The sequence below is a fragment of the Cervus canadensis genome, chromosome 5 (assembly GCF_019320065.1).
Source record: "Cervus canadensis isolate Bull #8, Minnesota chromosome 5, ASM1932006v1, whole genome shotgun sequence".
Taxonomy (NCBI): domain Eukaryota; kingdom Metazoa; phylum Chordata; class Mammalia; order Artiodactyla; family Cervidae; genus Cervus; species Cervus canadensis.
The window spans coordinates 42958734-42977538 of NC_057390.1; the positions used below are offsets into that span (position 1 = coordinate 42958734).

The 18805-nt window shown below is 41.0% G+C and overlaps 1 protein-coding gene across 1 annotated transcript in view; it reads right to left on the bottom strand.

Moving 5' to 3' along the window:
* Positions 1-14681, bottom strand: part of GCC2 (GRIP and coiled-coil domain containing 2) — a 35369-nt gene extending 20688 nt beyond the window's left edge. The window contains exons 1-7 of the mRNA XM_043468680.1: positions 14580-14681; positions 14428-14484; positions 12959-13043; positions 11775-11839; positions 6138-6242; positions 2664-5138; positions 1914-1980 (exon numbers count right to left, since the gene is read on the bottom strand). Of these exons, the coding sequence (XP_043324615.1) occupies positions 1914-1980; positions 2664-5138; positions 6138-6242; positions 11775-11839; positions 12959-13043; positions 14428-14484; positions 14580-14585 (2860 nt within the window). The 5' untranslated portion in view covers positions 14586-14681. The remainder of the gene's footprint in view (positions 1-1913; positions 1981-2663; positions 5139-6137; positions 6243-11774; positions 11840-12958; positions 13044-14427; positions 14485-14579) is intronic.
* Between the last annotated feature and the right edge of the window lie 4124 nt (positions 14682-18805).

Here is an 18805-nt window from a genome sequence, read left to right on the forward strand (position 1 = left end):
CTTCGGTCTTCCAGAACAGCCCATCTCCTCAGTGTTCATACATGGAGAGGCCATCCGGACCCCTGAACAGGAGAGCACCTCCTGGAAATGCAGGTATGCTGGGCTCCATGGTGGTGACAGCCAGTCAGGATGAAGCAGAGACGTCAAACGCTCTTCACCGTTCATGATCTATAGGCGCCTCTGGTGGGTGGGTCTGATTTTTCCAGCTGGACTTCAGTATGTCCAGTGTGACTCTCCCTTAACCTCTCTGGCCATCTCCCGGACATAAACTCCATGCTCCAGATCTTACTTCTTGTGTCTCTGATGGACTTCAGTCATGATCTGAACTTCTGCACTTGCTGATTCATTGAGTTGTGCCTTTGTTCATCACTGCCTTCCTCGGCTATGACAGGGGCACCGTCTGTGTGTGTAACACAGGCCAACTCTTCCACTTCTGTGTCTCACCCCACACCCCCTCACCTACTTGGGCCATCAGTGCACAATTCTCCCCTCTTTTGTGCAGCAAAACCCACTCTAATGGATTCACCCTAACAGTTGACAGACATGCAGCAAAAGAAATGCCACCAAGGGCTTAAGGTCAGGAACAAAGATTGGAAGCAGCCAAGGAGAGGAGGGGAGGGTCATGAGAAGACAGGTTAAGACCTCATTCACTCTCTCTCTCACACACACACACACACACAAACCCACACCATCCCTCTGGACTCTGTCCCTTCTCTTCAATCTGAGCATGGTCTATGTCTGTTCTCCCATTTCTCTCCATTTTCTCCTTGAATCCACTCTGGTCAGGCTTGTGCATACCATGGCAACTGTTACCAAGTTACCAATGACCTTGATGCTGCTTAGCTCGGGCTTGGCCTGAGTACTAAAATGGCCTTTCTTCCCTCCTCAACACTTCCTCCAAATGCACTTCACTGGTCTTAGCTTCCAAGACATCTTATGCTCTGGGTATTTCTAACCCTCCAGCTATTTCTTTTCTCTCTTTTGCCATTTCTATCTTTCTGACTTTTACTTGACAGAGTACTGTTTCTGGTCCTCGTCTTTCTTCTACACTGACTTTCTTGGTGATCTCCACCTCAGGGCTTCTAATGCTAACGATGCAGAGAACAGTGTCTTACCTGGTCAGCCTTCTCCCAGTCACCCCGACCATTCCAACCGTCCATGAGAGAAGACTGTGGGTCACTCCAGATTGTTCCCACTACCCCTGCAATAATTGGGCACTAAAATTTTAGAGGAATTACAGGTACCTCACACAACCCCATCTTGAAATGTTACTCTGAGGGATAAGCAGGAGTGATGAAGCCAGACTCCTCCACACATTACGCCAGCCCTGTTGGGAACGGCCTCTCCCACTCTAGAACCTCCCAGGAGGCCTCCGGACGTCAGTGGTATGAACATACCAGCACCTGCAGTCTCCTCCTGCTACAGCATCCTCCTTCTTGGGTCACATTACTCACTCTTTAAGACAAGGACAGCCTGTCCTGTGATGTTTCTCCCAACTCAACAAGCAGTTAATCACATCCTGCACTGCCACCAGCGGACCTCGTCCATACCTCAAACTCTGGGAGGGACAGCCCTCTCTTGCTGTGCATTCTTAAAGACAAAGACTGCATCTTAGTCACCTTCCTATCACCAGTGCCTAGGTAGCTGGGCTTTCAAGCCAAGTTTGCTAAATGAATGAAAAACCCCAAAACAATCATGGCACTTTTTATAAAGGGAATCACAACAGTCCTCTGGATGAAACAACAGAAAGGGAGAGTTTTGAAAGTGAAGGCGAGCAGAAGGCAGAGGCCATCAGAAGAAGAGTGATACTATGCTTTTAACACCTCATTAACTGGCGAGAGAACTTCCCACTCTGTTCTAATTCTATGAATCTGTTCAATTAACTGTGACAACATATGCAAAACCATAGTTACCTATTTTTTCTTCAAACTCTTTTACTGAAGGTTGATCACTTTCTACAGGTGATTTCTTGAAGGAATCCTAGATTTTATAGGAAAAACAAAGACAATCACTGCATTCCCCATGATGAACTGGCCATTATGCTAAGCATGAAAAAAAAATTATTAAAGAGAATTCATACAGAGAGCAATCACCTGAACAGACTTTCTCTTCCCTTCAGAGACCCAGTAATTCTGATCTCATCACGCACATAGCATTTAGTATTAAAAACAATAGCAGCCAAGTCCAAGATGACCCACCCAACAGATAACAAATACATAATGTAATAAGGAAGAGATTAAATGATGACCATAGTTTATCCTGCCACAATCTTGGGAGGAAAATCTGAAGTTTTGGCTAAAATGAAATATTGCTTTAGCCTATTTTTTTGCTTAACAGTGTGTTTTAAGGTAATATATGTATCACACAAGGATAAAATTAAATTTAGTTGTAGTTTTGCTGGTGACTACTTTTGACCAACATTTAACCCCCTGGCCACTTAATCTTATGTAAAATCAAGATTCCAAAATGATCTAAAACCAACAGTAATCAGTATGATTAAGTGTGATGGGAATATGTTTAATGTACTTTCAAAAATTTGCATTTGAGCTTAAATGCTAAAAATTTACTTTGACTTCAAAGTGTAAAAACAGTAATATTTATATTGTCTAGAGCTTGTGACTAGAACTAAGAATTTACTTAAATAAAATTCACATTAATATTACCTTTAATGATATTAACTCTGCTCTCACATCTTGCAATTCAGATTCTTTCTGTTCCAATAATGGCCTTAGGTTTTCAAGTTCTTTTATAAAATCTTTTTCTTTTTCGTGATGATTTTCATTTTCTCTATACAATTTTTGAGACACTTCTTCAACCTGAATTAGGAGATTCTGATTCTCAAACCTTGTTTGTTCACTGGCATTCTTCATCTCCAGAAGGTCAGACTGCAGGGCCTCCTTTTCCAAGAGGGCTTCATCTAACTCTTTCCTTAGGACACCTTTCTCTTGCTCGTAATCTCTTAGTAGAGACCTAAGTTCCTCACACTGAACCATATGCTCTTCTTGAAGGAGCTTAATCTCTTTTTCTAACTCTACTACCCTTTTATCATACTGAAAATCCAAGTTGTGTTTTTCTTCATTTATTTTATCTAAGGATTCACCCATGGCTTGTAGGATGTTTACAACATCCTGTTCTTCCCTTTCTTGTGAAACTTTTGACTCCATCTGTTCAAGAAAACCACACAACTGAGCTTTAACAAACAACTTCTGAACTTGCTCGTTTTCCAACAGTTGATTCAAATTATCCCTTTCTCTGACAGCTAACCAAAGTTCCTCTTCTAATTTAGAGATCTGCTCCTGAAGTGTAACGTCTCCTTCTTTTTGAGACAGGAGGGCTTCCAGATCCCTGCTCAGCACATTCTTCTCTGAACTCAGTCTGCTATTTTCTTCACGAAGAGACCTCACTTCCAATAACATGGCTTCCTGGTCTTCAGAGAGAGTTTTCAACTGAGCTGTAAGCTTTTCCAGTTTTTGGTTCTTTTCATTCTTTTCTTTTAAAGTTTCTTCTAGTCCTGCTGTTAATTCATTTACCTTCTGTTCTAGTTCACTGTTGTACTGGGCAGTCTGATCCACTTTTTCCCTAAGTTCTACAGTCAACCTTTCTTCCCTTTCACATTTTTTGTGGAGATTATCCATCTCTTCATGAGAACTTTTCATCTTACTTATGAAATCATATTTTTCCTCAGTAAGAGAACTTATCTTTGCTTCAAATTCTTGTAACATGGTATCTCTCTGATGGAGACTAACTAGATACAGTTCATTCTTCTCTTGAAGGTTCTTTATGGTATTTTCAAGTTCTGGTACACATTCCTGCTGTGACAGTAAGTTATCATTTTCTCTCTGGAGACAAGTCACAGTTTCAAGAAGAGCATCTTTTTCATTAAATGCAGTTTGGAGCTTCTGCTGAAGTTCATTAATATTAAATGCTTGTTGTTGCTTCATTGATTCAAACTCTTGACTTATTTTTTCAGCAGATTCCCCCAGCTCTGTCTGTAAAATTTCCATAATCTCTCGTAAACCCTCGTAGTTTAACGTTGCTTCTTGCTTTTCTTGTTGTAGTTTTTCACACTGTTCCTTAAGACCCTGTATTTCAAACATTAATGCCAACTTTTCTTTTTCTGAATCTGACAAAAATGTCTCATTTAGTTCTGTTATTTCTTTTTGATGCTGTTTCTTCAGACTCAGTACTTCCTTGTTATGTTGTTCTATGGTGCAGCAAAACTGTTTATTTGCATCTTCTAGCTCAGATTTTAATTTCTCGATTATATACCCCTGTTCTTCTTTAGCTAGTAATAATTCATTAATTTTAAACTCTAAATCTTCCCGTTCATGAAAAAACTCATCCTTTATATGTTGGGCATCAATTTCAAGTTTTAATTTTAGATTATTCATGTAAGTTAACTCATCTTTTAAGATGCTATGTTGGGACTCCAGTTCCTTTAGGGCATCTTCTAAGTGTCTAAGTTTTTCATTTACTGCTTGTTCTACAAGAGAATCTTCCTTTAAGAGCAAAGAACACACCTGATTTTCTTGGTCTGCACCTGAGGCTTTCCCTTCATTTTCTAATTCACATTTATACTTCTCTTGAATGTTCATCTCACCTGCCTCACACTTTCTGACTAAGTTATCCTTTAGCTGGATCAAATAATTTACTTCTGCTTCGTGTTCTTTGGCAGATGTTTCAATTTGGCATATCAGTTCTTTCACCTCTTCTTGGTGTGTAGATTTCAACTGTACAAGTTCTTCTTGCAAACTATTGATATCTTTTTGGTACTGCTGACAATTAGCCTCAATCACTCCTCGGAGGTGAGTAATTTCTTGCTCTTTTTCATTTGTGGCAGTTTCTAACTGCTTTTGCAGACATAAAATTTGATCCTCAAAGGCTGGCTTAATTTTCTGAATCTCTTCTTGCAGCTTTTTAACATAATCTTCAGAATCACTCTGAAACCTGAGCTGTTCTGAAAGCTCTAATTGTTTTTTTGCTGCTTCTTCCACTTCCTTTTGCCAATCAGCTTTATCGTTACTGTATTTGGAATGTACTGCTACTAATTCATTTCTCAAATTTTCTATTTCTTTCCCATAGCTTCTTTGTGACTGTTCCAACTCTTTCTGCACATCTTCCAACTTAGTTACAGAATCCTATAAATGTAAGCACACAAAAATTATTTAAGACAAAACCCCTGCCCTCAGGAAAAATATGAGATACAGTCTCATAAAGAGGAAACAAGTAGCAATGTACACAGAGAAATATGATCCTTAGATCTCAAAAATTCTGCTTAGAAGCTGTGACCACCTTAAGAATGATGATGATATCCAGCAGTAGTACTAAAGTCTTACTCAAAGCAAGGAAATCTCTGAGTTTAATTTTGTTTTAAATGGTAATAAATTACATAAGTTCTATTAAGTTACAGGCTTTAATGAACATCTCCTGAATAGAGTGATAAAGTTTTGGGGAGAAAAGTAGCACAGACCCAATGGCAGGCAAGTATCCTAGAAGTGAACAAGCAGCAGTATGTACAGTATGTGGGACCATCAGCATTTAAATTGGTAGTTTCTCATAAAACAGATATTTCATAAAATAGGTATTTTTCCCATTTTATTAAAAAATGATACTACAGCTAAAAAGAGTAAACAATGAACAGGTAAATGTTAGTTGTATCTCCCTGTGTAGCTCAGTGATTTCAGTTATCCTTCTTTTAATATATCAATCTGTTTCCTTATCTGCAAATATTATAGTTAAAATAAGATGAGATGCTTTTTTTTTTTCTTAGTATTTTTTTAGTCTTATTTATATTTATTTATTTGTGGCTGTGCTGGGTCTTCATTGCTACTCAGACTTGCCTCTAACTGTGGTGAGCAGGGGCTTCTCATTGCAGTGGCTTCTCCTATTGCACAGCTCATTCTCTACAGCATGTGGTCTTAGCAGTTGTGGTGCACTGGCTTAGTTGCTCTGTGGCATGTGGGATCTTCCCGGGTCAGGGATTGAACCTGTGTCTCCTGCACTGACAGGCAGATTCTTTACCACTGAGCCACCAGGGAAGTCCAATGAGATGCTTTTTAAGATCTTGGTTCTAAAATTTACAACTATATTATATAAGTTAATTAAAACAAAAAACAAAAAATAAAATCCTGCCTTACCTCAACCTCTTGCTTCATTTTAATATTTTCCTTCTTCAGAGAAACACAGTGTTGCTCAGTCTCTGCTTTTTCCAAAAGAAGAGCATCCAGACGTTCAGTCAAGGCCTGTTTTGGAACAGGGCAATTTGTTTGAGGTTAAAAACAGTGGATTGATTTACCCATAATTATCTCCTCACCTCTCCAAACCATGCTAAAGTAAGCATATTTAAAAGGCTATACACAAGAACCAAGGGAAAAGGAGCTAAGACATGCACATATGAAAAATCTCAATACAACTTTGAAAAAACTGACAGTGGAGGAGGTGGAGGAAGTGAATTAGAAAGCAGCAGCAGGCTAGAATCTGAGGGCTCACACGGAGAAACATACAATAAGTTGGCAAACATTCACTAGAAAACCAAATGCTCAGGAATGGAGGCACCAGATACCGCTGAGGTGGGTACAGGAAGTAGGTTCTAGCTGGGACTGACACTCTTGATCAGGAGTGCTTAGAACAACGGGCAAGCAAACCCCCAGTGTCCCTCCACCCCCAGAAAAAGTTCATACCCTGCAAAGATGAAAAAGGAGAGGAGCTCAATGAAGTAGAAACCAGAACAAGCCAAGAGTCAGTTTCTTGAAAACAAAGCTAACAAAGCAGACCTCTTATGAGACTGATCAAGAGAAGACGGAAGTCATAAACACAATGAACAGAAAGGGAACCTATCTATATATAAACTACAAATTAAATAGTTAATAAGAATATTATGATCAATTATTAACCTACCAATAATACCGAAAAGTAAAACGGCATAGATAAAAATTCCTAGAAAAATGTAACTCTCTCACACACACACACACACAAATCAATACTGTAACTACTTAAAAATTAAACTAGAGGTTTAAACAAAAGACACAGGAGGAAAAGAGAGCTTTGCAGGTGAGTTCTATCAAGTTTTCAAACAACAGATTATCCCAATTACATATGAGTTTATTCAGAGAAAATAAAAAGCAAGAAGAATTCTCAAGTTATTCTCACAACTGGCATAACTTGATAACAATATCCAAGGACTTTACAATGCAAGGAAATCATGGACCCATTTCACTGTGAATTTAATCAATCCTAAACCTTAAAACCTAGATAAAATCCTAAACAACATAATCAACTATCACCCTAGAATTGCCTCTGAACTTCTGAATGTGAAACAATAAAGAAAAAAATATAAAAACAAAGCAGATGCAGAAAAAATTAAGAGTTCTATATCAAGTTATAAACACTATAAACATGAGAGTAGAATACAGCCACTTTTCAATACAAGATGATAACAATCTTCCTCCTATGCCTCTGTTCTCAGGAACTTAGAGAAGAACATGGTCTACAGAACAAGAAGGTTAACCAGGAAAATAAATGACATTCCACCCAGCAGGTGGGGTGGAGGTGAGGGGCTGAAGTAGAAAGCAGCACAGATATTCACTGGGTCATGGCACGAGGCTGGCTCCAGGAAAACCACAGCAGACCTAGAGACAATCAGAACAAATGAGCACAGGACAGAAGGCTTGAGGTGGCAGGTATCCAGGAAAAAGTATATGAACGATTATTTGATCTGTTTAACCATTTGGAAAGTAGGCGTCATTGTGAAAGATAGCTAAGTTTTCATCAGTTATAACAGGAAGTTAATAGCTAAATGTCTCATCAAGGAATAAATCAAAGAATAGCACGTATTATTTAGAAACATAATTTCCGTAAACTATTCAGTATTATAGTTATTAGTTGTTAGCACTGTTTCTAAATCATGTGCATACATTACTTTTGTTAAAACAATTTTAGTTTTAAAACTAGTTTTTTTCACACTACATAGTATTGCAATGTAAACTTTTTTGAAAATTATCAGGGGAAGCCTGAAAACAATAATTTTAGGAGATATACAGAGGGCATTATCGGAAAACAGCTATAAATATCCTTAGAGATCAGAGGCACAAAATGCACAGTCATCTCCCAGGAAATACAAATTCCAGCAACAAGAAAACAACAAGAGGGATATGTACAAGAAACTTCACATCCTAACTTGCAATCTTTCCCTTCCTTGTGCATTTGGAAGCAGCATATAAGCTCACTGTAATACCACACACCTCTCAGTTTGACATGGAAAATAGGGATTTTTATTCTTTTTTTTAGAAGTCAAATATGACAGGTTTGCAATACAACTTCAGATGTATTTCAATGCACTAGAAGATGACTATCACAAATTTAATAATTGAAACTTATAAAAATGTTAGTGAAAGTATTAATTACTCAGTTCTGTCTCTTTGCGACCCCATGGACTGCAGCCTGTCAGGCTCCTCTGTCCATGGAATTCTCCAGGCAAGAGTACTAGAGTGAGTTGCCATTTGCTTCTCCAGGGGATCTTCCCAACCCAGGGACTGAACCCAGGTATCCTATACCTCCAGCATTGGCAGGTGGGTTCTTTATCACTAGCACCACCTGGGAAGCCCCCTAAAAAGCCATACATTTTTATGATGAACCGAAAACTTTACATTCAAAGTCATGTTTTTCCAGTGTACTTTCTCCCAATGAAGGAATAAAATGTAGCAGGAAAGTCTATTCCCTTTCTCAGATGTGTAGATGATGTATTATACTGCAATTTGTGGTTTTTCTAAAACAGAAAACTCAAAGCAGCTGATTAACTGATGCTCAAGCTCCTCCAATCACTCTCCAGTGTAATCTTCTCATTAGGACTGGAAATCAAAAGATTTCATTCTCATTTAATTTTCAGTTCAGTCGCTCAGTCGTGTCTGACTTTGTGACCTCACGGACTGCAGCATGCCAGGCTTCCCTGCCCATCACCAGCTCCCAGAGCTTACTCAAACTCACGTCCATCGAGTCGGTGATGAACAGAATTATCTCATCAGTGTTGTCCCCTCCTCCTCCTGCCTTCAATCGTTCCCAACATCAGGGTCTAAGGAGTCAGTTCTTCAAATCAGACAGCCAGAGTACTGGAACTTCAGCATCAGTCCTTCCAATGAATATTCAGGACTAATTTCCTTTAGGATTGACTGGTTGGATCTCCTTGCAGTCCAAGGGACTCTCAAGAGTCTTCTCCAACACCACAGTTCAAAAACATCAATTCTTCGGCGCTCAGTTTTCTTTATGGCCCAACTCTCATACCCTTATAGGACTATTGGAAAAACCATAGCTTTGACTAAACAGACCTTTGTCAGCAAAGTGATGTCTCTGCTTTTTAATATGAATTCTAGGTTGGTCATAGCTTGTCTTCCAAGGAGCAAATGTGTTTTAATTTCATGGCTGCAGTCACCATCTGCAGTGATTTTGGAGCCCAAGAGAATAAAGTCTATCACTGTTTCCCCATCTATTTGCCATGAAGTGATGGGACGGGATGCCATGATTTTCGTTTTTTGAAAGTTGAGTTTTAAGCCAACTTTTTCACTGTCCTCTTTCACTTTCATCAAGAGGCTTTTCAGTTCCTCTTCGCTTTCTGCCATAAGGGTGGTGTCATCTGCATATCTGAGGTTACTGATATTTTGCCAGGCAATCTTGATTTAATTTTACCAAGCTTTTAGTTTCTGAGACTTAAGTGGTCAGGGTAACATGCTTTAGTATTAAATTAATAACCTGAAAGGTAAACTTAGCTAACTTAAGAGAGATTTTTACCCTCATTTTTAAGAGTAGTTTTGACAGAACAGGAGAATACATGAACAAGGAGGAAACAAGGGACACATGTTTAATATTTAAATATTCTGATATGTAAGTGTATGGAAAATATTTTAAGGGCTAAGAGTTCACTGACACAATGGCATCTGCAATGTTCTTTTCAGATACAAAAACCTGCTTTTTAGTGTGTGGGTGAGCATGTATGTATATATGCATACATATACATATACAATATCCCCTACAAATAATACACGGTAATAACAAAATCACTGAGTACTTATGGGACAGATTCAGCTCTCAGCACTGTGTGTATTGACTCTAGGAAAGCAGGTCTTGTTATTTGTTATTCTCTCTAGTCTCCAGTGGAAGAGTCACAGAGAAGTTAGGAAACGTAGCCATGGTCACACAGCCTGCATGTGACAGAGCAGGGTCTCAAGATCTGAATCAGGCAGTCTGGCTCTAGAGTCAGGTTTTTTAATTAATTACTATGCTTAGTCACTCAGTCTTGTCCAACTTCTTGCAACCCCACAGACTGTAGCCCGCCAGGTACCTCTGTCCATGAGGATTCTCCAAGCAAGTATACTGGAGTGGGTTGCCATGCCCTCCTCCCGGGGATCTTCCCAACCCAAGGAGCAAATCCAGGTCTCCTGTACTGCAGGTGCATTCTTTACCATTTGAGCCACCAGGAAAGCCATAATTAATTACTGGGTTGGCCACAAAGTTTGTTTGAGCTTTTCTGTAAGCTGTTATGAGAAACTAGAATGAATTTTGTGGCCAGCCTTGGCTATTAATAATCATGAAAACATGTAATGACCAAATAAAATCATTATGATTCAGAAATGCTTAAACCAATCTGTATATTACAAATCCAAATGTTATTTGTGCACACCATTCAGAACTCATATACTGTTTTGGCTAAATAAAGAACAAAATGGCAGTACGAGGTGTACACAGGGATTTAAAGACTCCTTGAACTTCCTGGGAGCCCCTCGACTGTCCACCACTCCCAAGTTGGGAGAGTAATAATCAAAGACTAGACATACAGCAAGACTCAAATTACAAACACAGAAAAGCAAGAAAAAAAAATTACTGCAGAGCTTTCAGAAGCAAAGAAACTTTAAAGACGGTCAGGCCAAGTGGGGGAAGGAAAAGCATTTAACTAGCATTAAGGGCACGTAAGGGCTTCCCTGGTGACTCAGTGGTAAAGAAACCTCCAGCCAGTGCAGAGGGCTTAGGTTTGATCCCTGATCCAGAAAGATCCCACATACTTTGGAGCAACTAAGCCCCTAGGCCACAACCAATGATCCATGAGTCCATGTGCCACAACTACTGAAGTCCACACACTACAGAACCCATGCTCTACAAGAGAAGCCACTGCAATGAGAACCGCATACATCAAAACAAAGAGTAGATCCGGTTCACAACTAGAGAAAGCCTGAGTAGCAACAAAGACCCAGCACAGCCAAAAACGAACAAATAAATTTTAAAAATTATTTTTAAAATAAGGGCCTGTGAGTAAGAATAAGCAACTCAGGTTTTTAAACAGGGAATAACAAGATAAAAACAGTATTCTGTGACCTGACAAGAGTATGTAGAACTAAGAAGAGAGCGAGTCCAGTTACAGGGTCATCAAGATAAGTGTGCTTCCCAAGGATGACATGAAGTGCTTCACAAAGAGCCCTGGAAATGGAGAGACTCCTCAAAGTCCTGCTCGGGGCTGGGTTCCTCATGGGCAAGGGAAGAGGAGGACTGAGACCGAGGCAGCAAGCATTAAGGACAGAGTGAGTGGGATGCAAAGGACAGAAAGCGACACCAGGTCAGAACAGAAAGGGCAGCAGAGCTCATCCACCTCTCTCCACACACTTAACCAGAGAGACGGAGCATGTAACCTTGGGCGGGAGCAGCTGACAGCCCTCAGGAAATCTGAATTATCATTGGGCATCTCATCTAAGGAAACAAACAAAATCAAAGCAACACTCACGCTGTGTCCTTACCTTAATGATGTCATCTCCTCCAGCAACCAGCTTTGACCTCAATTCTTCAACTTCTTTCTCCAACTCTAAACAATTATGAAAAAATAAAAAAAAGATACTAGTTCAGAAATGAAGAAGGAATTACTAGCTAAAGTGAGAAGTACATTCTTTAAAAAAAAAGCACTGTAAATTATATTTAAGAAACAACACATATTTTTGAGAAAGCATTAAGTTCACCCGGCATTTCCTTTCATTTCCCTTTTTATCATGGAAAACTGCAAATTAAAAAAACTAGAGAGAACAGTATGATTAACCTCTATGCTCCATCATCTTGGTTTAATACTGACTAAATGAGCAATATTGTTTTATCCCAACCTGTCTTCACTTCCTTTTTTCCCTCTTCTCTTATGCATCCTGACATTTCTGAAGCAAATCTCAGACATCATTTCAACTGTAAATAACTTCTGTCTAATCTTAGAGCAACAACTAATCGCATATTAAACATACTCAGTAATCTATTTCATCAACTCATGTCCAGATCTGGTGCTTACACATTTTCAAATAAATTACTCTCTTTATCATAAGTGGATCCAACCTTTAAAAACACAACTAAACCTGTTCTAGTAGAAAATAAGTGTTGGCTTTCAGACTGGGCAGTTAAGTCACTGAAAAGAGCTCACTCACACATAATACAAAAGGAAACTAACACCTAATCTTTATGGAATATAAAGAAATACAAACTGAATAGGGAATCAAGCAACTTCAGTAAATATGCTTCAGAATTCCAGGAAAGAAGTCTTTTATTGCTTTATTTAGGGCCTTTTTTTTTTCTAAACTTGTTTGGGCTCAGAACCTCGTGCCTCTAACATATCAACTGCCAACTTTAGGAAAAAATGCCTTACTCAGAAGAATATACAATCCATGGGAGGTTAAAAAAAAAATGTGCTTAACTTTTACACACTATTTCTTAAAATCCTTCTCCCTGACCTTTTTTTTATCAATTCAAAGGTAAATGCAGTTTAGGCTTATGAGATAATAAAAAAAAAAAAAAATCAAAACAAGTGGTTAGAATATTAAGTAAGATTGCACTACTCTAATATTATTGGATTCACTGATAAAACAAGCCAGTGTACTATTAAAAAACCAGTATTTGCAATCATGATTAAACCAGACTGTGGTCAAGATGAGTATTTTCAACCCAATACCTGTACATCTCAATTTTGTTTTCTGTATCAGCATCATCTGCTTCTTGGCAAACTTGATAAGATCTTCCTTGGGCAAGGCTTCCAGCTGGAAGATGTAGAGATATTACCAACTTGTTATAATTCATGTTTCTACTATACCACAAAAAAGAAACATAAAGTCTGCCGAAAAATAAAAAAAATCCTACTGAATATTTATATCAACCAAATACCACATTTTTTAATATTCAGTTCAGTTCAGTCAATCAGTCATGTCTTACTCTTTGCCACCCCATGGACTGCAGCACACCACGCCTCCCTGTCCATCACCAACTCCCAGAGTTTACTCAGACTCATGTCCATTTAGTCAGTGATGTCATCAACCATCTCATCTTCTGTCATTCCCTTCTCCTGCCTTCAATCTTTCCCAGCATCGGGGTCTTTTCTAACGAGTCAGTTCTTCGCATCAGGTGGCCAAAGTATTGGAGTTTCAGCTTCAGCGTCAGTCCTACCAATGAATATTCAGGACTGATTTCCTTCAAGATGGACTAGCTGGATCTCCTCTCCAGGGGACTCTCAAAGAGTCTTCTCCAAAACCACAGTTCAAAAGCATCATTCGGTGCTCTGCTTTCTTTACAGTCCAACTCTTACATCCATACATGACTCCTGGAAAAACCATAGCTTTGACTAGATGGACCTTTGTTTTTTAAGATCAGCAAATCCAAGTTTAACTCAGTAATTATTAGTTAAGCAACTACAATGAAATGTAAAAAAACCGCACATATCCTCTTGCTACAGAAAATTCTTGTTACAGGTTAAGACATTTTCTCTAATTTGATTTAATTTCTTTAACTGCAAAATCAAGGAACTGGGACTAACTTTACTTAATAGTTCCTCAGTTGTGTGAAACTTTCGTCCTATTCAAACTGAAAGAAGCCTCTGGCTACAGGAAAACACGTTAAGCCCTAATTACAGCAAGATGAATCAGGGCGCATTTAAAATTTAACTGAAAAATGAGGGAAAGTTACTTAGCGCCTGTGGGCTCAGTTTTCTAATGGGTAAAGCTGGGATCACAGAAGTATTTAACTCCGGGTCACAGTGAAACTTCCGGGAACACAGAGTTTGGACGACTGTCTGAAACTCAGCCGTAGCAGGAAACCTCGGTAGCAAGTCCCCAACTCTGGACCGACCCCTGCCCATGCCATGGGGGTGACCTGTGTCCACCTCAAAAGAGGCGCCGGCAGGACCGAGCCCCCGACACCGCCCGCCCGCCCTGGTCCGGTCGCCGCTTGGACCTCAGAAACCAGACTGTTTCGTTGAACGTTTGAAACTGCGGCATCTCAGAGGCACGCTGACCGAGGCAGCATGGAAAGCCAGGGTTCACCCCAGCGAACTGAGAGGGAGCCCCTGACCGCTCAGGCCCGGACCCCGAGGAAAGCTTTCCCTCAGGCTGTCCCCTCCCGGTGGGACCCGCCTCTCAGACGTCTCTTCACCTTGGACTTCCCGGTCCCGGGAGCGGCCGGGGAGGCCACCCCGTCGTGAACAGGCTCCTGCAAAACACAACGAAAGCCGGCCGGTCAGGGGCGGCCGTGTAGACCCCGGCAGGCGGGGAGGTGGTCCCTCGGCTCCCGAGCCCTCGCGTTACCTCCATGGCCGCCCGCAGCCCACACTTCCACCCAGCGCCTCCCGCGGTCCGCCGCCGCGGGTTAAAGGTCTCGCTTCTCTGCCGGCCCCGCCCCCGCGTCTCCACGGCTACGGGCCCGCGGCGCTCGCGCTTCCGCTTCCGCCTCGGGAGGTGGCTTTCCCCCGCCCCGCCCCGCCGGACCCGCCCCGCCGGACCCGCCCCGCCCCGCCGGGCCCGCCCTCGAGGAGGCGGGGCGGGGCGGGGCCCTGTGCTCGACGCCGGTGTTGGGGCGTGGGGCTCTCCTGGGAAGGTCAGACCCTGCGCAGCTAGGCGGCTCCGGCGGCCTCCCTAGTCACATTTCTTTCACTTGTTCCATTCCCGTCCTTCTCTCCCGTGTCCTGTCCCTTCTCCTGCCCCATCTTTTGTCCACTTTCCTGTCCGTCGTCTGTCCCATCACCTGTCCCATCTCCTGTCCCCATTTTTGTTCTGATTCCTGTCCCTCTTCTCTCTCACCTCCTGTCCTCTCAGCTGTCCCATATCCTGTCTCCTCTCTAATCTGCTGTCTCCTCAACTGTCCCCATTCATATCCGTCTCCTGTCCCATCTCCTGTCCCCTCACCTGTCCCTGTTCCTGTCCCTCTCCTGTCCACTCTCTGGTCCCCTCACTTCTCCCATCTTCTCTCTCCTCCCCTGATTCGGATGCTATTACTTTTTCGAAGCAAGCAACTTTTGCTTGGTTTCTGAATTTTGCTCATGAATTTTACTTCACAGCCTTCTGTGAAGACTGAAAAATCATATTAGAATCTCAGGAGTATACGCCTATCCCTTAGATAATTATCTTTAACCTATCGAATTCTACACATATCTCAGAGTGTGTTGTTCACAGGCCTAAAAGAATTCTTGTTTCCATTCACATGAAATAAACCAGACACAGAGACATTTGTCCAGCTGAAAGAACTTGTAAGAAACCACAGCTATAGTCTCATTTCTTTACCCATTGCAGGTTGAGTTTTAGGTCTCCTCATTTCAGATGATCTATTATTATAGGATTGAATTTGGGTGGGGTTCAGAATAAGGGGACTGGTGTGTTTAGGTGGATTCATCTCTAATGGGTCAGAAAAGCAGTGGCCTCAGGACCTTCTCCTGCTATTTGAGAATATGGTGGTGGTGTTTGTTTGTTTTTTTTTCAAAGCATCATCTGAAGCCTGAGACTTCCCAGGTGGCACTAGTGGTAAAGAACCCACCTGCCAATGCAGGAGACAAAGGAGATGTGGGTTCAGTCCCTGGGTCAGGAAGATCCCCTGGAGTAGGGCATGGCAACCCACTCCAATATTCTTGCTTAGAGAATCCCATAGACAGAGGAGCCTGGCAGGCTACAGTCCACGGGGTCAGAAGGAGTCAGATATGACTGAATCAACTTAGCACATACACAGGAAGCCTCGGACACAGTAAGAAGAGGCAGGTGATCCACGCCAGGGTCTGTTAGGTACAGTTGGTCCCTCTCTGCCTATTTCCAGATAACTGGCAAAGAAACTGGGTACAGGTAATTCAAGCACAGGGGAAGATTCTAGACACCATGGTCCCTAGGCAGGGTGGTTCCTTTGGGCGAGGATAGCAGGTCAAAACAGCCATGTGCTAGGTTGGCCAGTAGAGGGGGCAAGGAGGTCAGCATGGTGCTTCCCACTGGCTCAGAGACCAAGGAGGTCATCCTGTAGTCCTAGTTGTTACAGACTTTGGGTTGGGCTAGAACAGGAACAGTGAAAGTGTGTGTGTGTGTGTGTGTGTGTGTGTGTGTGCGCGTGTGCATGTGTGTGTTGAGGGTACAGGCTGATGCTGTGTACTGGTTCATTCAGTCTGCACAGTAACAGAGCATCTTCTGTGCACCTAGTGCTCTGCTGGGGGAAGTACAGCTGTAACTAAGACAAAAAAGGTCTCCATATAAGGAGCTGTACTTCCCCCAGCAGAGCAGGACATGGAAGCAAACTAGATGCCCATCAGCAGACGAATGGATAAGGAAGCTGTAGTACATATACACCGTGGAATATTACTCAGCCATTAAAAAGAATTCATTTGAATCAATTCTAATGAGATGGATGAAACTGGAGCCCATTAATCAGAGTGAAGTAAGCCAGAAAGATAAACACCAATACAGTATACTAACGCATATATATGGAATTTAGAAAGATGGTAACGATAACCCTATATGCAAAACAGAAAAAGAGACACAGATGTACAGAACAGACTTTAGGACTCTGTGGGAGAAGGCGAGGGTGGGATGCTTCGGGAGAACAGCATCGAAACATGTATATTATCTAGGGTGAAACAGATCACCAGCCCAGGTTGGATGCATGAAACAAGTGCTCGGGCCTGGTGCACTGGAAAGACCCAGAGGGATCGGGTGGAGAGGCAGGTGGGAGGAGGGATCGGGATGGGGAAGACATGTAAATCCATGGCTGATTCATGTCAATGTAAGACAAAAACCACTACAATATTGTAAAGTAATTAGCCTCCAACTAATAAAAATAAATGAAAAAAAAAAGGTCTCCTTGCTGGACTAGTGGTAGAGACAGATGATAAGCATGGAAACCGTTAATTTAACAGAGGTATGAGTTATGGAGAAAGTAATGCAATGTTACATAACAGGATCTGTTTCATTTAATATTTTTACTTTCTAACAATAATTGTATATATTTAATTGTGTATCTTTATGGTGTACAGGGCTTCCCTGGTGGCCCAGATGGTAAAGAATCTGTCTGTAATGCAGGACACCTGAGTTCGACAACTGGGTCGGGAAGATTCCCTGGAGTAGGAAATGGCAACCCACTCCAGTATTCTTCCCTGGAGAATTCCATAGACAAAGGAGCATGTTGGGCTGTAGTCCATGGGGTCACAAACAGTCGGAGATGACTGAGCGACTTTCACTTACATTACTTATAAGGTGTACATGATGATTTGATGTATGTATACACAGCAGAGTGATTACTACCGTCAAGCTAATTAACGTCTTCTCCACATATTTACATGTATGATGAGAGCATCCGAAATGTACTCTCTTAGCAATTTCCAGTTTTCAGTACTTTTTTTTTTGGCTGTGCAGTGAGGGTTGCTGGATGTTAATTCCCCAACCAGGGATCGAACCCAGACTGACAGCAGCAAAACACGGAGTCCTAACCACTGGACCACCAGAGAGTTCCCAGTACAGTCTTATTAACTATAGTTATCATGCTGGACGCCAGATCTCTAGATTACTTGTCCTACATAACTGCAGCTTTGTGCCCTTTGACTGATATTCCTATACCCTCCCACCCCGCCTCCAGACCCCAGTAACCACAGTTCTGCTTTCTGCCTCTACATATTCTACTTTTAAATTTATTTTTAATTTTTAAAAAATGTGTGTGACAGTTTATTATTTTCATTTAAATATTTCAGTGTAATAGTCTAAGCATTTTAAAATGTAATTCTTTTGAAAACAATGCAATTTATTTGTGTAACCCCAAGGTTTTAAACTGAAAATGACCAGATTTTAAAAAATTTTTTAATTGAAGTATAGTTGACCTACAATATTGTATTAGTTTCAGGTGTTGTGTGGAGTGATTTGACATTTATATACATTGAGGATTGATCACCACAATAAGTCTAGTAACCATCTGTTACCTTATAAAATTATCACATTATTGACTATATTCCCTATGCTGTATATTACAGTCTGTAACTGTGAGTCTGTTTCTGTTTTTGTTTTTTAGATTCTACATGTAATGAAACAATATGGTTTTTGTCTTTGATTATTTCACTTAGTGTAATATCTAATAGATCCGTCCATGTTGTCACAAATGACAAGATCACATTTTTTATGCCTGAGTAATATTCCGTTACACACACACACACACACACACACACACGCCAAGTCTTATTTATCCGTTCATCTGTCAATGGACATTTAGGTTTCTGTGTCTTGGCTATTGTAAATGGTGCTGCTATGAACATTGGGGTATAGGTGTCTTTTCAAATTTTAAATAATTTAAGTAACTACATGCAGCTAGTGGCTAACACAGTAAGCTCTAGAAGATAACTGGTATAGGACTACTTAGAATATAAGAAGTTGGCTTTTTAGATTTCCTTGACTGATAGAGTATTTCAGTTACTTAGTTCTCAGTTCTTGCCATTTGGTGTGCATTGAAGTATTTAGCAACGTCCTTCTCTTGGAGAAAAAATGAGCAAATGAAAATTTAAATAAGCACAAAAGAGACA